The 19,349-nt window shown below is 43.3% G+C and overlaps 1 protein-coding gene across 1 annotated transcript; it reads left to right on the top strand.

The window, feature by feature from the left end:
* Position 1: 1 nt before the first annotated feature.
* Positions 2–16,303, top strand: NOL11 (nucleolar protein 11). Its single transcript, XM_075178026.1, has 18 exons — positions 2–200; positions 1,582–1,695; positions 2,100–2,156; positions 2,595–2,743; positions 2,855–2,912; positions 3,016–3,157; positions 3,434–3,613; positions 4,236–4,312; positions 9,120–9,243; positions 10,424–10,506; positions 11,025–11,096; positions 11,180–11,364; positions 12,103–12,228; positions 12,309–12,539; positions 13,287–13,365; positions 14,142–14,234; positions 14,699–14,806; positions 16,001–16,303. Exons 1-18 carry the CDS (start codon positions 51–53, stop codon positions 16,115–16,117), a joined length of 2,145 nt encoding a protein of 714 aa, XP_075034127.1. The 5' UTR covers positions 2–50; the 3' UTR covers positions 16,118–16,303.
* Positions 16,304–19,349: the final 3,046 nt, after the last annotated feature.

The following is a 19,349-nucleotide window of genomic DNA, read 5'->3' as shown; positions in this document are numbered from 1 at the left end:
GCCTCGTTCACTGACTCCATGTGACGTCACACGTCTGTCCGGCTGCCAAGATGGCGGCGTTCTGTGAGGAGTTCACGTTGTGCGGGCTGTTGCCTGGAGGACAGGGGAAGCAGCAGGACAGATTGCAGGGTGTGGAGGAGGTCGCGGAGCGAGACACGGTGCTGCTGACGGATGCTGCGAGGACAGTCACGTTGTATAAGGTGGAGATCAGGGAAGAGACCCCACGTGTGTGTGTGTGTGAGGGGAGCCGGCACTGGGCACGGCGCTGCCTGGACCGTCTATAGGGGAGACTGTGTGTGAGGGGAGCCGGCACTAAGCACGGGGCTGACTGGATCGTCTATAGAGGTGGCTGCTGGCACTGGGAACTCCTGTCTGGTTCCTCTACAGGGGAGACTGGGAGGGGAGCTGGTACGGGGCTGTCTGGTTCCTCTACAGGGGAGACTGGGAGGGGAGCTGGTACGGGGCTGTCTGGTTCCTCTACAGGGGAGACTGGGAGGGGAGCTGGTACGGGGCTGTCTGGTTCGTCTACAGGGGAAATTGTGTAAGGGGAGCTGGCACTGGGTACGGTGCTGCCCGGTTCATCTACAAGGGAGACTGTGTGTGAGGGGAGCCAGCATGGGCATGGTGTTGTCTGGCTTCCTCTACAGGGGAAACTATGTGTGAGTGGAGCTAGCATGGGGCTGCTTGGTTCCTCTACAGGGGAGACTGTGTGTGAGGGGAGCTGGCACTGGGCATGTTCCTGTCTGGTTACTCTACAGGGGAAACTGTAAGGGGAGCTGGCACTGGGTACAGTGTTGCCTAGTTCCTCTACAGGGGAGACTGTGAGGGGAGCTGGCACTGGGCATAGGGGGCTGCCTGGTTCCTCTACAGGAGAGACTGTGTGAGGGGAGCTGGCACAGGGAGCTGCCTGGTTCCTCTACAGGGCAGACTGTGAGGGGAGCTGGCACTGGGCATTGGGGGCTTCCTGGTTCCTCTACAGGGGAGACTGTGTGAGGGGAGCTGGCACTGGGCACGGAGGGCTGCCTGGTTCCTCTAGAGGGGAGCTGGCACTGGGCACGGGGGGCTGCCTGGTTCCTCTACAGGGAAGACTGTGTGAAGGGAGCTGGCACGGGGCACTGCCTGGTTCCTCTACAGGGAAGACTGTGTGAAGGGAGCTGGCACGGGGCGCTGCCTGGTTCCTCTACAGGGAAGACTGTGTGAGGGGAGCTGGCACTGGGCACGTTGCTGCTTGGTCTCTCTACAGAGGTGGCTGCTGGCACTGGGCACACTCCTGTCTGGCTTCCTCTACAGGGGAGACGGTGTGTGAGGGGAGCCGGCACTGTCCTGTCTGGCTTCATATGAGTGCTGGATTGATAACCTGAGTTGGTTAGACACTCAGAGTATGATCAGTTTGTGGGGAGAGATTTGCATGACTTACAGGTATATTTTTGAATTAACAAATGGTGCTGTGGTATGCCGAAAAGTCACACGGCTAAACTGAGTAAAGTTGTAAAACTCGCGGTTGGTTGAATGTTGGGGATTTGATGGAGAGGGGAACATTTGTTAGATTAATCAGAGCAATAATTTATTTTCTATTTCTAGGTATCTGATCAGAGGCCCCTAGGTAGTTGGGCAGTAAAACAAGGTCAACGTATCACTTGTCCTGCTGTGTTTAATCATGGGACTGGAGAATATGTTGTTGTACATGACGACAAGGTAAGTGTGTAACTTCCACTGTTTTTCCCTGTGTCATTCCATCATTATTCCACTGCGGTCTCCTCTTCTGCAATGTAAGCCATAATTAGAAGCAACCAGTGAAGTTCAGCATTTTTATACGTGACATGACAAAAATGTTTAATGCTTTAGTCGCTGCTGTATGGAAACTCTTGCTTTTAATGTGTTGATGGGTTCCAAAACCTAACTGTCCACTCTCCTCCTATGTAGTCACATGTGTGGACTAGATAAGTCATCCTGCTTCTTCACGTTCTATCGGAGTAGTAGGATTGACCTGTGTGAGGCCACCAATCGATTTTTTTTTTATTTTTTTTTTCAATCTCTGTGACACAATCAGCCTGTAATTGAGGCTGCCTTTCTAAGTTGATGCTGTGTTTTCTCCTCAGGTGCTCAGGGTGTGGAAGGATGATGATGTCAGCTTTGATAAAGTGTTTAAAGCCACGGTATGTAGTGTTTCTTTATAGAGGGGGAATGATTGATCTTTATTTGGCCTCTAGATAGTCATAAGCATAAGATAATCACTCAACTAGTAACTTTTATAGCGTACCATCTGGTTTACTTTTTGTTTAAAATGAAATATGGTCCCTAAACACTAATGAACAGTCTCTCCAGTGGGCAAATTGACATGGGAAATGGCATTGCCAGCTAAAAACTTTCCTGATGTATAACCAACAAAAGTGTATTTGTTTAGTACAGAAAAATAAGTGAGCTATAAAATTTGTTGTTTTCATAAAACTTTTTAACATAATATTCCCTGAACATATAACTAACTCCACACAAAACATGTCACCAATATGAGAGCATTCTGCCCCCGGAGGCTGATTTGGAGCATTACAGACATAATTGAAAGTAGCAATCGTGTTTTCTTTCTTGTTCTACAGCTCTCGGCTGAAGTGTGTAGAATCCACAGCCTCCCAGACACAGAGCCACTCGTGTTGTTTCGAGGAGGAGCTGTCCACTTCTTGGATGCTTTACTTGCAGATCCACAACAAGAAATTGAAACTAAACTACCAGAAGGAGAGACGATCATGTATGTTTCATGCTGAAGGGCTCGGGGGCCTTATTTATTAGTTTTACTATGGGATTTCCTTTTATGTTGGTCATAAGTGCACAATACTTATTTTTTTTATTTATTCACTAGGTGGTCAAAAATGTTTATGGAGGATGGACAACTTGTATTAATATACATTACAGCGAAGGTATGTGTTTTAAACCCCCAACCCCCCCCTGCCAAAAATTACATAGCCAAAAAATTCTCAGCGAACTGCTAGCAGTAAGCTTAAAGCTATTTTACCTCTGCAGCTTCAGGGTTGCTTTGTGCACACTTGGCAATCTAATCCCAGTCTCTGCCAGAGGTATAAACTACAGCCGTTCACAGAGCACTCCCGAATATTGGATTTTTCAGCATCTTTGAGGAACAAAATGGTGTCTCTAATGATTTTGGGTAAGTAAACGTATACACTTCGGTGCTAATATTTACGTGTTACCTACGTTCTTTGTTAGTTATTTTGAGCCAATTGCCATAATATTTCAAAAGGGGAAAGACAGATTCAGCTGGCCGCTTGTTCGTACACGGCAAACCTATGGCTCCTGGCACTGTGGGTGGGGTTGCAGGGTTTGTTAAATTTACTAGTATGAATGCTTTACACCCAATCCATTGCATTACACCTATGTGATTTAATTCCTCAGTCCATTATGTAATAGTTATTTCTTCCTCCAGACTCCACCGGACATGTGTGCCTGTCTCGGGTTTCTCTTGTTCAGGCCGATCAGGGGACAGAGCCGGTCCTGTCGATGTCATCTATACTGCAGCTGCCAGAACCTGTAGAAGTCGGAGCTTTAATAGTTCTTGATGACTCTTATATTGCCACCCTTGCACCCTCCACAGCAAAGCAGAAAGGTAACGACTAGTCTTTATTAGTGTATGCTTTCTTCTATATTGCACAGCTTGGCCTGGTCACTAAAGGCATAGTAGCCCTACTTAAAATTCTCATCACATTTGTCTTGTATAAGTAGACTAATGTGTCAACAAAACAACATTGATGGAGACATGGTTTGGCTCACTCTTCCTGTGCTGTTAGCTTACAGCATCAGTTGCCTCTCTGCTTAATGTAAAGAAGGATCTCTCTGGAGGGGACAGGTCGTGGTTAGGCCAGGTTGCTTCAAAGGGGAAATCCGCCTTTAGAGCACATACACACTGCTGACTTTTAAATTCCTTTTACATGCAGTGTCGTTCTTGGTTAAATGCATGCAATCAGGTCTGACATTTAGAAACCATTGCTTCCCGTGTTTTCATACCGTTTGCACATTCTGGAATACTACTTGTTTCATTGTTTAAATGCATCTGAAGCCCTACAGATGTAAGTAAAACGCCTTTGTGTTTAAGAAGTCTGGCGTGTACCTGTATATGTAGTTTGAAATAAATTTGCAGCTCAGTAGTGACGTTGATTATTTAGCGATTGATAGTCTGATCTGGTCTATTTTTTTTTTTATTTATTTTTTTTTCTAATTTTTTTTTACAGATTGCCTCTGTATATGGAACACGTCTTTACAGACTATGCAGGATTGTAAAGAGTTCACACAGAAAACATGTGCTCAGGTAACTAATGCAAAAATTAAGCAGCCAATGGAAAAAAACAACTTATTCTGCTGCAAGTCAATTCATCATTTGATCAGTACAGCTTTATGTTTTGGTCTTTTCTGAAAAATATGTTTAGATCAAAAGGCTGAAATTGTAAATAGACCTCCTCGAGCTTGTGACTGGAAAGTGTAGCAGGATGAACTTATTTTGCCACCCTGTTGTGGAAGGAAGTAGTTTTGTAGATTATCTTAGGGTTTCTCTTCTTGTTAGTTAACCTGCCCTTACTGACGTCTACTGGTTGCTGCTTGACCACAGTATACACAGACTAAAGGGCTGTTGCAGTTGGCTGCAAAATGAGAATGTTACTCTTAAACAGAACACAGAAAAGGAGCGTATTTCTGTCTATGCAGCGCCGTACACATCGAAAATATGCCTGGTTTGCTGTGAGTTATCAGCTAGTATTTGCACATTTCCTCTATCTAGCAAATTAAAAAGCTGTCTCCTTACGGGGTGTATTGGCGTGTTTCAGCATTCCTGCGCGAGTCGAATTTGCGAAATCACATCTTTACAGCTCGGACAATGTTAAAACAACCCATCCCTCCCCTGTCCCGTCTCCAGGCGCACGCAGGCATAAGTTCCTAAATGTCGCGAATTTGCGTAGGTACATATGCGTCTTCCCCAGCACCTGGGATTGCACCTCTTTACTGGTCACCCACATAGGATATCGGGTTTGCAGCAGCCTTAATACTACTGCCCCCCCCCCCCCCCCCCCCCCCCTCTCTCTATCTCCTGCATGATTGGTTTGAACTCTGCATAACTATAACTATTGTAGTGCTTTCAGTGCTGACTTGTCCCATTCCCATTACTCGTTGGCAGAGAAGGCAACACAAACACTACTGGAACCCATAGCATCCACACTAGATCACCATGGATAAGTTTTATTCTGTTTTTAGCCTGAAAACAATAAATAATTTACGTATTTACATGGGCCTGCAATGCTTTTCGCAACGTTAAAAAGCAGTCAGGTAGAGGCAGTTTGCAATGAAAATGAAAAATGTTGGGAGCTTATTACTCAAATCTGCCAGAAATGGTCAGGCTGGTGGTCAGTGGTCTAACACACACTGCTGGCTGTAGTGCTCACATGCCTGTTATAGTAGAATAAACCATTGTTTCTCCTATTAGAATAGGACTCTGTTGGGCTCCAAGAGCCGGATGGCAAGTAAAAACAGACGGGTGGAGCACCCGGGAAATAGGTGCTGGGGAGAACACTGAGTTACCCGTACATCACTTAACTGGATATTAACATTCCATGCTGTCTTTTTTTTATGTACACCATGTGAACGATCATTAAAGTAACTTTATAAATGAAAAGTTTCACACAGACATATTGTTCGGCCAGCCATTAAAGAGGAGTTCCGCTTAACTAACTTTGCAGCCTAGCAACTCTTCCCTTTTAATTATCCGAACTTTGAGGGTCTGGGACCCCTGCTATATGAGATGCTGGCTTGCCAGTTATTTGGTAGTGTTTGTTTTACCGAATTGGCCAATATTTCTATTGTGTGTATCACATAGGTCAACACTGAAGTGGACACACATTGTGTTCTGGCCACCTTGACTGGTGCCTGAATGACGGATCTGTTCATCTGGGCTTCCATGTGATATACCAAATTGCGCACCAAAGGATCGGCAGAAGGTGAGTGTCTCCACTTTCCCAGCTGGGAGAGGGGAGTATAGCTAGTCCACCTGCAGAGGGGGTGCCGCTGTCAGTGGCCTATCGGTTGCTGAGCTAACCCAGATTGCCACTTTTCTTTGTGATGAGCGCTTGTCACATCCTCCGCAGAAGCATTGGTGAGTGCCGTTCCTCTTCTGAGGGAACTTGGCCATGGGTTTCCTGGCTCTGTAGTGACCTTTTCAGATGAAGCAGTCTGGACAGATAGCCTGGCAATGTCAGTGTAAGGGCTGGTTAACGTCGTGTAGTGCGAGCCACAAGACAGGCCCCGGACATCCAGGATAGCTGGGCGTGCTGGCAATTTGCGGTTTATTAGGAAAATAAAAAGGTTGGTATCCTTCCCTGTTCTCTGTATTGGAGTTTTACTATGTGAAGTATGTACCCGGCCTGGACAGAGGTTCATAGACACTCTGTCCTCTCTCTGTCAGTGTGTACACTAAGTGGGAATCTCCTCCTAAAGTTCATGCAAACTTTATTTCTAACATTGTAACTCATATGGGTAACAAGGACCCCTTATGGTTTAGTACATATTTAGGTCTATATGTGTGGAGGCTAGGGCTGCTCTCAGACCTGTGTTTGCTTCGGGTTGAGTCCATACAGCGGCGGAAAAGTGGTCAGATCTGCCTTTATATGGCTTACATTCCGGAAGACCAAAGTCTTATTGGGTATGAACTGGATCCGATTATTTACCAGGCAATGGGTGTTAGAGGTTCTTTGTTGCTGTCTATGTTCTTCGCGTGCTTGGCCTTAGGTTTGGTCTTTAGTGCTGGAAGAAAATTCAGGAGTTGGACTGTTGGAGCTCAGTCCTTTTCGTTTAGTGGAAAGCAGGTTGCGTCTGCTAAGCAACTTAGTCGACATGGCCTGCAGGTGGCTGAACCCAGTTAAACACATGGTGGGAACCTTTCTGTTTATTTTTGGAGGCCAGTGGGCCTGTTCCATATCAATCTCCTGGGTGAGAAGGTGAGTCCTCTGTGGAACTCCACCGATGAGTGACGGTTAAAAAAAAAACAAAAAAAAACAGTCTTACCGGAGGCCACTCAAAACACCAGATGCTGAGGTTTCCATCCAGGCATTAATTTCCCTGAAGAGGGGTTATCCTAGTGTCAGAAGAGCAAAAAAGAGCAGTGTTTACTCTCTCATAATGGTCCAATAATCAGGGCGATACTTTCGCCCACTTTGTTTCTCAGGTCTCTGAACACTCGGGTCTAGATGAACAGATTCAATGGAATATTTGAGATCGGTAATGCATGACATGGAGCAGAATGAGGTTATGGTGTCTAGGGTCATCAAGATTGCTTCCGACAGGTTCCTATATGGGAAGGTTGCTAATTTCTTCTCAGAATTGTGGTACGGTCACAACTCTGAGTTTCTTGCTTTTCCTTTGTTTTGGTTACAACGCTGCAAGTATTCACAAGAGCAAGGCAGTCTTTGCTCCCTTTCTCAATTCAACAGGTGCCAATTCTTCCTTGTTTGGACGATATGTTTGTCAGGGCTGGATCTCCAACCTTGCCTACACCTCATATAAAAGAGATGGATGTTCAGTCCCTTGTGTGGATTGTCAATGAACGCTAATCTAACTTTATTCCTAGGCGGGCTTTTCTTTCTGTACCTGCTGTTTACTTCTTGACAGCAGATAGTATTCTTGTCTAAGGACAAAATAGACTTCAGTCTGGTTAAGCCTCTGTTGGCTCTCAGACAGGTATCTGTCATCCTTTTGCATGTAGTTCTCAGGAAGGAGGGTCTGGACCTTCTGGTCTATACAGTTTACAAAGTCCAAAACAAAGCTAGACCAGTTAATTCATCCTGTCAGACTATGATGTATGCTATCAAAAAGACGACCCTTGTTCAACCTTCAGGGAGGCACCAGAAGATCACATGCAGTATGGGAAATCAGTAGGATCTTACATGGGGCAGAACATAATGTTACAGTAATGTCGGCAGTATACATTCCAGGGTTAGCCAACTGCGAGGCAGTCTTTCTCAGCAGCCATTCCCTGCAACCTGGAGAATGTTCAAGATATATATCTGTATATCTAAGTTTTTCATCAGATTGTGGAAAGTGGGATCAACTGGTTGTCGATATAATGGCGATTTGGTTGAACCACAAGGTGGAATGGTTTTGCTCTGGGACAGGGGATTCAATCCATTAGCCTTCTCAGTTGACGCATTCTCTAAAAGTGGAAAAAGAAAGCGTCCAGACAGGCACTGCTAGTAGCCCTGGACTGGTATATGGATGTCTCAAAAGGATGAGTAAGCCTGTCTTGGCCTACTACTTTTAGGATGGGATCTGTTATGTCGGTGACTCTTTTTCTAAAAGAATTTAGAGGTGTCTTTAATGGTTTGGTGGTGGAAGCCATGAAGGCTTCTCTGACAGTGGTTGTCAAGATAATGCTTCAAGAATGCCAGTTTGGTGATGACTTTTGATGGGGTCTGGAAGACCTATATTTCCTGGTTCAATAACTTTTTTTTCTTTTCTTTTTTTTTATTTTTTCCCAGTTGTTTTGGTTTCTTCTGTTTTGCAGGAGGGAGGGGACAATGGCTATTGTTAGAGGATGATTACAATTTACTGGATGTGCTCACTTTATTCAGGGAGGTATGCATGGCAGCCTCCATACAGTACACTTATTTCGCCTTGGGATTTGACTTTGGCCTTGACCACTTACAACATCACCCCATCTAACTCTTCCCCCATTTTCACAAATCCCTGTTCCCTGCCTACACTATATTTCACACTGCTTTTATCTTACACCCAGTTCCTAGTATAACATTTCCTCCAGCTGTCTAATCATCTTCTCCCCCAGCACAGCAGCAACATGTCACTACAGAAGGGAGAAATCAGCCAAGTTCTCCAAAAATATGAGGATCCTCCTTCCTACATCAATGTTTCAGCCACTTACTAACGTCATATCGTCTTTTAGGTGTAGTACATGACACAAGCAGTATTTCAGATACTACATAGAGGTCTGCTTTAAATATACAGTTTAAATGCTAAAACTAGTATTTGAGGACCACCCATGTGCCCCCCTAGCTCTGTCATTAGTACAGATGGTCCTCCCAACAATCTATTGACCTGAGTTTTCCCTCCTCTGTCCCCAGCTCTGGAGTTACGACAGTAAACTGTATCTACCCCATGGAAACTCGCTGCTGGTTCTACGGTACATCTGTGAGCCATCGCGTCTGGCATCTGCACTCGGGAAAGCCATCAGTACCGGAAAACCAGGTAGGATTCTGTTTGAGGGTCTAATACAAATGACACCTTATTTACACCATCAATACACAAGCATATTAGTTGAATAGCATTTAAAGAAAACGTTTTTTCGCCTGCCTGATGCACACCAGTAACACAATTTGAGTTTGTGAATGTATAAATGATTATAAAGAGAATTTGTTTGATCTCTGTTCTTCATTTAAACAAAGACAAAAAATAAACTTGAAATATCATCTGACACCCAATGTTCTCAGCTTAAATTGACACAACTTGAAACCCACTGATGTTTGACAGTGTTGTGTTGGTCTGTATACTACGCCCACCCCATGAAAATAGAAGGCTCTTTGTTTTTAACAGATTTAGCTAGCGTATGTAATGAATGGTGCAAAGCTAGGGAAGCAGTTGGTATTTGCAGATGGAAACGGTAAAATATGAGAGTGTTGCATTTCCTAGTGTATATGGTAAGCAGCCAGGGCAAACTTAAGAAACTAAAGGAGAATGGACCCAATCTCCTGATGAATTGCAAAAAGAATTGAGTTCCCCAGCGCAATGAAAGGATGTGAGAGTAAATAAGATTGTTAGAAGGGCTTTATAAACAAAGTTGTGCAGTTGATAAATTAACAGATGCACAAACAAATGGTAAAGCGTGATCACTCGAGCTATGAAAACAAAACAAAGCATAAATTAAGCCAATTTAACAGAGCAGTCTGCTCTAGTAACACACATTGACGGTAATGGGTATTGCTGTCCTAAAATATAGGAAAAGAAAAATCAAGATTAATAATAGCTCTCAAGCCCATAATTTGGTCCTGATGCACATAAAGTCCAAAAGTTCATCTAATAAAGAACAAGGGCTGGCAGTATCTATTCTCAAGCAGAGCAAAATTGCAAAACTGTTCCTCTGGTAACTGAAGCGAGTGTCTGAATATTACCCAAGAGATGTATCTTGATCAACAGTTTGCTCAAACCTAATATATTTAATCTGGCTGTGTTTCCTCTATAATTTCCTTTTATTCCTGTTAGGAACTAACTGAAATCATGCGGTCATTATTCCACTTAATAGGCATAAAGTCTGGTTGTATACATTAATCGGCTATATGGTTTCTGCAGAGTGGTGTTTTTGGTCACCGGTCTCACTAGGCTCTATACCTTATAAGCCATGTAATAATTTGTCTGCACCATTCTATTTCAGCCCTAGAATCTGTTCCAGTTGTAAATTGGGAATTATTGATTGGAAAGTCCACACAATCCAGACAGTTCGAAGGACAGAAAGGGGTAAGTTCCCATAAACCTTCTCGGGTGAATACTGTGCATTGGTTCATTTATCTGCATGTGATTAAATTTGTTGTGAGGACTAGAGTACAGTCCAATTTATTTTACTCTTGTGTGAAATTACTTATTGAGGTTAAATGTGATGTCCATTTAATTTTTTTTATAGTCCTTAGTTGATCTGAAAGTTTTATTAATTTGTTGGTTGAAAGACAAAAAACATTGTTCAAGAATTCCTGCCATTTTCCTCCATGCACACACGGTGATCACTTCTGCTGGCACCTTAATGGGCTTTCTTGTGTTCTGTCCACGCAGTTGATGTTGTGTCATTTTTTAGTTGTGGGTGGAGATGTTTAATATACGCTGCTTTCTCCTCCTTCAGTAGAGAGATAGCGGGTAATCTACACCCTGTAGGGTGCTGGAGAAAAAAATGAAAGCTGTAAGGTGGGCTCTGGCCGCATATTACTGTTATCTTTTATATCTGTGTATTTTATGGTTTTGTTTATTTCCTCTTTTGTTTTCAGTCCAGAAGGAAGAGGAATCCAGACAGCAGTGAGAACATATGTCAGTTGCAGGTTCTCCTCTCTGATATCCAGGTATGTGTAATGTGGTAAGGCTGAGCTCTCATCTCGTACAGAGCGTGTAGTCCACATGTTGTAAACTTCTATCTCTATTCCAGACAACCACGGAAAAGAAGATTCCCTCTCTTGTGCACCGTGCCGTATCCGGCCAGCAGCTGCCAGACTTCCAGATAGCTGCTGGTAAAATGATGCAAGCACTGGTAATTCGCTGCCAGAGCGACCCCAAGTTCTACCCCCAGAGTTCTCTCGTTAAACTCATCGAGACCAAAAAGTTGTCCTACAGGTGCGTATAACAAGGCCTTGCCCAGGCTTTCATTTTGTTTTAGATACAATGAATTATTTGGATGAGCACTGCATTATTATAAGCAATTTCTCCTTTATTTCACTAGACTTCAGTGTCCTCGGTGAGGCACAGTACGTGGGGTGCTGTAATTATGCCTCAGTGGTTTATACAATGTTTTCCTAAAATATGGCTTCCTCCACTGTATTTAAACAAATGTCCTTTAATGAGCTGTTCACCTCCATGCTCTTCATGCCCTAAGATCACCCTGTGTATCCCACAGTTTTACTTCTACACATGAACTTTTCTTGGAAGTATTTTGCAAGATAGAAAAATGAGGATTCTTCAGTACCCTCTTCTACAGTAATTTGGAATTAGGCATTCTAGTCTCCTCATGTTTCAAAAACCACTTCCTCCCCCAACTAGTGTCTTTCTAACTGTAAGGGGGTGCGGGGAGCTGTGGTTATACTAGGTGGTGGATAGGGAGAAATGTGAAAGGAAATACTTAGAACACTGCAGCTGGGCTACTGTTTAGGGCCCGCACTGCATTAATCGTACATTAGGACATAGTTTGAGACTTGGCAGCAGTACTACTAAGACTTATGTTGGAGATGTGCTGTTACTCCACATGTTCTTATTGTTTTTTTTATTTTAAAGAAATAACCAGTGATTTGTCTTTCACAAACACATTTTCAGTTTGTGTTTACAGAATAATTGATAGATAACTTCTATATGTTTCAGCTTATGCCCAGATTTAATGACGCTTTGCCTGGAAAAGCAAGATGTCCGCATTTTACAACTTTGCTTGCAGCAGTTCATAGATGTCCCTGAAGCTGTTGTCTGCTCCTGTTTAAAAACATTTCTCAGGTGAGCGCTGAATCCCTTTTCTGCCCAGGCTTCTGCTCCATTGTAATGTGCTTAGGCTAATACACTGTTTGATGTTTCAGTGTTGATGAAAATCTCCTACAAGACGTAGTCCTGGACACAAGCTCGTCTGCATGTTATATCCATCTGAGCGAGCCCTCGAGTGTCCTGCCGGAGCCAGTGACTGTGGTACAGAATGGGTTCAGCCCCATACTGATAGAGGAGGACAGCTGTGACGTTCAGATGTTGGAGAAGATAATTCGGAGGCCAGAGACGCAGTGCTCGCCAGTCAGCGTCAAGCGAGCAGTCCTACTGTATCCTTGTGTATACAAAAACAGGCATGATGATTTAGCAAGACTGAAGGGAATTTATTATTTATTTATATAGTGCCAAAATATTCCGTAGCGCTTTACAATTGGAAACACATTAATCAAACAAGACTAGGTATTACAGACAGAGGTAAGATGGCCCTGCTTGCAAGCTTACAGCCTATAGGACAATGTGTGTTTTGATACATTTTGTACATTGGTCCAGCCAGATGGCAAAGGTAAAAAGTGCTTAGTGGGCTATATGATCCAGTCACACAGCAATGTTGGTCCGGATCAGAATATTGATTGAGTATAGAAAACACATGCAAGCCTTTTGTGAACTGTGTAAAAGATGGTAATAGGGTAACCTAGGAAGATTAAGAGGGTGATTGAGAAAAATAATAAGCTTGCATGAAGATTTGAGGTTTTCAGAGAACACTTGAAGGTTTGAAGACTAGTAGAAAGTCGTCTTGTACGAGGGAGGGAATTCCACAAAGTGGATGCAGCCCGAATAAAAAAGTTCTGTAACTGAGAGCATCCACACGGATGAGAGACACAGATCTTGTGCAGAATGGAGATTTGGAGACAGATTCTAATACTCTGCTAAGGGCAGCAGGTAAAATTACCACCTTGAGCTTTGTGATAGCTTTGATGAAATCCTTGTCTCTCCGGAACCTCTTCCACTGTGTAATTGCTATGCAGGCTGTTAGTGTTGGTTGGTGCTTTGATTGTTTCCTTAATGTCTGTACCCAGAAACTCTGTGCTCACAGCCCTGTACAGTGAGACATTTATCCTGCCTCATCTGAAGGATCTGTCCTCTGACCAAGTCGTTGTACGTATCGCTGAGTTGTCTCTTTTGTTAAATTTTGCTATGTTTGAAATCCTTAATGTATGTAAGAAAACTGCTACCCTTTCTGTCTGTTAGCTGCAAACGCTTAACAAAATGACAATAAGCTGCTCTCAAGTCAATGCGTCTCCAGCTTTGACATAATCCATACTATGGCCTTATATAGGGCGTCTGTGTTACAGACAACCTATCTGTGTGTTGCCCTAGTGTTACAGTAATCTAAAACCAAGTGAGAGGTGGCAGGTGTGTGTTCAGTGTGGATGTCTCCATGTGAGAGTGGTCTTGAACCATACGCCCTTAATAAGTTTAAAGGGACGTCGTATGTCCACTCGACATTTAGTACAGTTGCCTCCTCTTACTGCTCTTCCCCATAATCCCTTTGTCTCCTTGCAGAGCTCTCCTGTTAAGTAAGGTCATAATCCTCACACTACAGTATTTTAAGGGCATAACCTAATGGCAACAGATGTGTCCTCTCTGGGGGCAAACATATGAATTCACTTGGAATAAAGCCACAAAAAGATACATTTTGTGTCCTGTGGAGGAGGGTGACCTACTTTAAAAACAAGGCAACTCTCAATGTATTTCTTCCTGTTAAAACCTTAACAATTGAGTTGAGTTTTGACATAGCAGCTCTCAGATTGCACTAAATGCTGTGCCTTCTATCCAGAGAACGTGTAGGATATTTGTTTTGTTTTGAATGATTGTGGGGGGAACTTATTCCACAAATGTATGACATATATATTTTTTTTGTTTTTCTCCAGTTGTTCCTGCGTTATCTGTCCTATCTGTATAGAAGGTGCAGTGAGAATGTTACATTAAATCTTCCAGGAGAGGAGCACCTGTCGGTTACACAGGTACTTGTGTCCATTCTATGAAGTGTGTGTATATGTGTGTAATTGTTTGTCCTACTACTGCAAGGCTTCCCACATGTTCTGTAATAGATGTCAGCCACCAAGGGTGACTTCCATTACTCTTATACCTGTATGTCCTCTCCCCTCTCTTGGCGACTGTCTTTTCTGATGCAAGTTGCTTAAGTATATAAATAAGTTGGAGGCAGCTTATTCTAGTGTAAGATTGTCCACATGAACTGGTTCAGAATGGAGTGCAATTCAAGCAAAACGCCGGCGAAATTGTGCGGCACTTAACCTCGTATACTGTTGTCCGTGTGGGCAGAAGCAATTTTGCTGGTTGTGTGGATGAACTATGTAACTGGAGAACTGTTTGTTTTTAATTAATACCTACATTAAAAAAAAAAAGCTTTCCAATCTGTTTTTAATTTTGTTTTACATAAATTTTTACTATGTATTTCTTGCATCAGGTATTAGATTGGATGAATCTCCTACTGGATGCCAACTTCACTGTGTTGGTTATGCTGCCCAAAGCCAGATCATTGCTACGTACCCTCCAGAAATTTGTTAGAGTACAGGTGGGTATCGTTAAAAACTGGAATCCCGCGAGCCTCAAGATTCTAGTTGCAGTGTGACCACATTCTACTGTAGTAGTGTTCACCTGCAGGAGCAATTATGATACAATAATTTAGTTTGTGTTCCATAATATTAGACACAAAAAAGAGATAATCTTATAGTGGAGGCACTCTTATGCTATGTATTACTTGTATAGAAAAGCAAAGATATTACATTTTTCATATAATCATCATCAGTTATTTATATAGCGCCACTAATTCCGCAGCGCTGTACAGAGAACTCGCTCACATCAGTCCCTGCCCCATTGGAGCTTACAGTCTAAATTCCCTAACAAACACAGACAGACAGCGAGAGACTAGGGTCAATTTTGATAGCAGCCAATTAACCTACTAGTATGTTTTTTGGAGTATATAATAAAAATATATCTTTATATAATTTAAAACAAGTGCAAAAAAGAGGAAAAAGGGGACTGCTCCGCACAGGATAGTACCCTACCTCACTAATATTTTGTATTAATAGAGTATGAGTGAGGGGGTGCTAGGTCACATATGAATATGGAAGTTCAAAGTAGGGAGAAAAGCGATGACCTAAATAGCACTCCAGGTACATATGTATTAATGCACTTACTCATTACTTATAAGGTTTTTATTGGTATGCATTAAAAATGATCGTAGAGAGTGTACTCCCTATTAAAACAAGCAAAATATTAAAAAATAGTGTTGAGAAAGATAGAGATTAAAAATGATTGACCCTGTGGTGGAGCCGATTAAAGCCTATATAATACTTCTAGAGTCCATATTGGCAAACATACATAATTAGTTCCATTCTAGATGATACATTGTATCAATAGAGATTCTACAATACAAGTACCATGTATGTATTTTTTTGGTTAATAGACTCGTATATGAATTTGTTATAGAGAGCATATATATTCCATATCTTCTATTACATCTCTGATTTGTTATTGTGTTTCACTTTATTGTGTCACAGAAACATTACATACTAAATTTCAGCCTTTTATTTATTTTTTAGCCTCTATCACTGATAATGACCACTAGGCTTGTATCAAAATGGTTTAGATTAGAATTATGTTCTTTAAATTACACATAGTGGTGTTTTAAAGTCAGTCTCCATTTCCTTGCCTAGCCTGTGCTCATGTCCCTGGCTTCTATTCACTGTTTTTATTTTTCTCCCAGATGAAGTTTTATTCCGAGCTCAACAAGATTGAAGGAAGTTTATCAGAATTACAGAATTTACAAAGGCCTTCTAAAACCAGCGGCAGATATTCCATCGAAGTTTTGGAACTGTATTAATATCATGGACGTTGCTTTGTTTTGTACTTTCATCAACAAATATATTTCTTGACGCACGGAGAACACTTCACCTGCTCCCTAGCTTTCTGTTATGCTGTCAGGATGAACAAATGTACAATGTGTTGATAAATCTTTGTATTTGTTTAAAAAGAAAAAAAAAAAAGAAAATATCTGTCTAATTTCTTATTCACTGGGTTCTGTGTTTTTGTGAACAAAGCTCAGTGTTGCATGAGAAAACATACTGTTGAAGCATAATACATACTATGGCAGCCTAGGTAATGCACCCAGCCTTTATATAACTTGTAGTTGGTCTCCTGTGTGTTTTGTTTTGGTTCTTTTTAAACCATGGACTTAATTTTATCTAGCCCAAGTTATTTTCTTTTCCTTTTGCATACAACTCAGCATAGTGTGTTCGAGACTGGTATATTCAGAGCATTTTTATATTACATTCCAGTACAAATTAAATCATTCTTTATGGATGGTATGAAGGCTTTGATGTAATACAAAGGAGCAAACTAGAAAAGTATCTATTAAAAGTTTGACATGGGCCAAGTAGGAGCTTCAAATTATTTGAGGGAGTCAGTCAATAACTCAGTGTGGTCTTTGGGTCCCTGTTTGATACATAACATGCAATACCTGCAGGTGAACTAAGCCGTAATGTTACCTACATCTGCTGGCCATTGTTCAGGCTACGGTTTTACACTAGACAATGTGGCCTTTGACTCCTCAGGGAAAGGTTATGTTACTGTAAATGTGACAATGATATTGTGACATTAAGGGCAGTTCTCGGGACATCTGGACAAAGTTGCTTTATCCGTTAGTGTGGCTGTCTGTAATCTCTGCAGGATGGAGAGAAATGGAACACTACAGTACTGGAACATGCTTTAAAGACTGCCTTTGTCTAAAATACAGTATAAAGTGATGGAATGCAGAGAAGTAGATATGTCTGTGATCTTACTTAGTAGCCATAGCAGATCACTACTAGATAGCACAAACTGCGGTAATGTGCATTCTGCACTGTAACAAGGGGCTTGCCAATGGGTGGCTGATTAACTACTGGCTGAAACTGTAAATGTAAGATGTGTAGTAGCCTTTCCCAGGCTGTAGATATTATGGTTGATACAATTGTTCTATACAGAACTTTAGTCTACAAACTGTAAAAGCAATAGTAATTAGTATGAGTATATACCAGTGATTCCCAACCTGAGTGCCTAGCCTTCCTGGGGTGCCTTGGCAATCTCACAGGGGTGCCTTGGCCAGGGTCAGTGGTAAGCAAGGTGGGGGGGGGGGACTACTTGGTAATTATTTTGGCTTAGGGGTGCCTTGAACTGAAAAAGTTTGGAATCCACTGGTATATACTGTCAACATTACCGCTGATCTCAGGATGCCCTTATATATGTTCTGCCGGCATGACACTGGTACAATAGGACGCCCCTATACCTGGTGTGTTGCAATGACACTGGTGCAATAGGACGACCCCTATACCTGGTGTGTTGCAATGACATTGGTGCAATAGGCCGCCCCTATCCCTGGTGTGCTTCAATGACACTGGTGCAATAGGCTGCCCGCCCCTATACCTGGTGCGTTTCAATGACACTGGTGCAATAGGACGACCCCTATACCTGGTGTGTTGCAATGACATTGGTGCAATAGGCCGCCCCTATCCCTGGTGTGCTTCAATGACACTGGTACAATAGGCCGCCCCTATACCTAGTGTGCCCATGACACTGGTACAATAGGCCGCCCCTATCCCTGGTGTGCTGCAATGACACTGGTACAATAGGCCGCCCCTATACCTGGTGTGCCCATGACACTGGTACAATAGGCCGCCCCTATACCTGGTGTGCTGCAATGACACTGGTACAATAGTCCGCCCCTATACCTGGTGTGCCGGCATGACGCTGGTGCAATAGGCCGCCCCTATACCTGGTGTGCTGCAATGACACTGGTGCAATAGGCTGCCCCTATACCTGGTGTACCCATGACACTGGTGCAATAGGCCACCCCTATCCCTGGTGTGCCGGCATGACGCTAGTGCAATAGGCCGCCCCTATACCTGGTGTGCCCATGACACTGGTGCAATAGGCCACCCTTATCCCTGGTGTGCCGGCATGATGCTAGTGCAATAGGCCGCCCCTATACCTGGTGTGCCGGCATGACGCTAGTGCAATAGGCCGCCCCTATACCTGGTGTGCTGCAATGACACTGGTGCAATAGGCTGCCGCTATACCTGGTGTGCCCATGACACTGGTACAATAGGCCGCCCCTATACCTGGTGTGCCCATGACACTGGTACAATAGACCGCCCCTATACCTGGTGTGCCCATGACACTGGTACAATAGGACGCCCCTATACCTGGTGTGCCCATGACACTGGTGCAATAGGCCACCCCTATCCCTGGTGTGCCGGCATGACGCTAGTGCAATAGGCCGCCCCTATACCTGGTGTGCCGGCATGACGCTGGTGCAATAGGCCGCCCCTATACCTGGTGTGCCGCAATGACACTGGTGCAATAGGCCACCCCTATACCTGGTGTGCCGGCATGACACTGGTGCAATAGGCCGCCCCTACACCTGGTGTGCCGGCATGACACTGGTGCAATAGGCAACAATAACGCAAGGGAGGCTTGGCAAATTTTAGCCCGGGGGGGACAAGATTACACTCTGAACATGTTAGGAACAATTTAAAGGTAAAAAAATGCAAGTGGCTCAGTGACCAATCCTGAGGCAGCCCACTATGGGACCGGCCCGTGGGGCAGATGCCCCCTGCCCCCTAGCCCAGCATTAACGCAATGTATTTTGTCCGCTACGAGCCGTCAGTAAAGTGAAATTGTGCAGTTCTGCAGAGCTGTAATTCAGAATTCTAGCGCCTGGGGCGAGAAAGACAAATGACGCCCGCCTCGCCCTAAATTTTAACCAAATGTACCGAAAATATTCCTAAATTGCGCCCCCTTCAGCGTTGTGCCCTGGGCAGTCCCCCCTGTTGCACAGCCATAGTTACGGCTTACGGCCCTGCAGTTTGTCATGTGCTATACAGAAGGAGAAATGATGCAGGGATGTTTGTAAATGTAAAATAGTGTGTTTTCTGCATACTGCAATCTTTTTTTATTAATAATAATAATAATAATGCATTCAATTCTCAAAATATTTATTTCATACAATACATGTGTAAATATGTCAGCGTCATTTAAATATGATCAATTGAAATTAATTAAGTGGAGTAAAACGAAAC

Source organism: Mixophyes fleayi, chromosome 6, assembly GCF_038048845.1.
Source record: "Mixophyes fleayi isolate aMixFle1 chromosome 6, aMixFle1.hap1, whole genome shotgun sequence".
Taxonomy (NCBI): domain Eukaryota; kingdom Metazoa; phylum Chordata; class Amphibia; order Anura; family Limnodynastidae; genus Mixophyes; species Mixophyes fleayi.
Note: the sequence above shows the minus strand (reverse complement) of the source record. Positions and strands in the feature narration are given on the sequence as shown.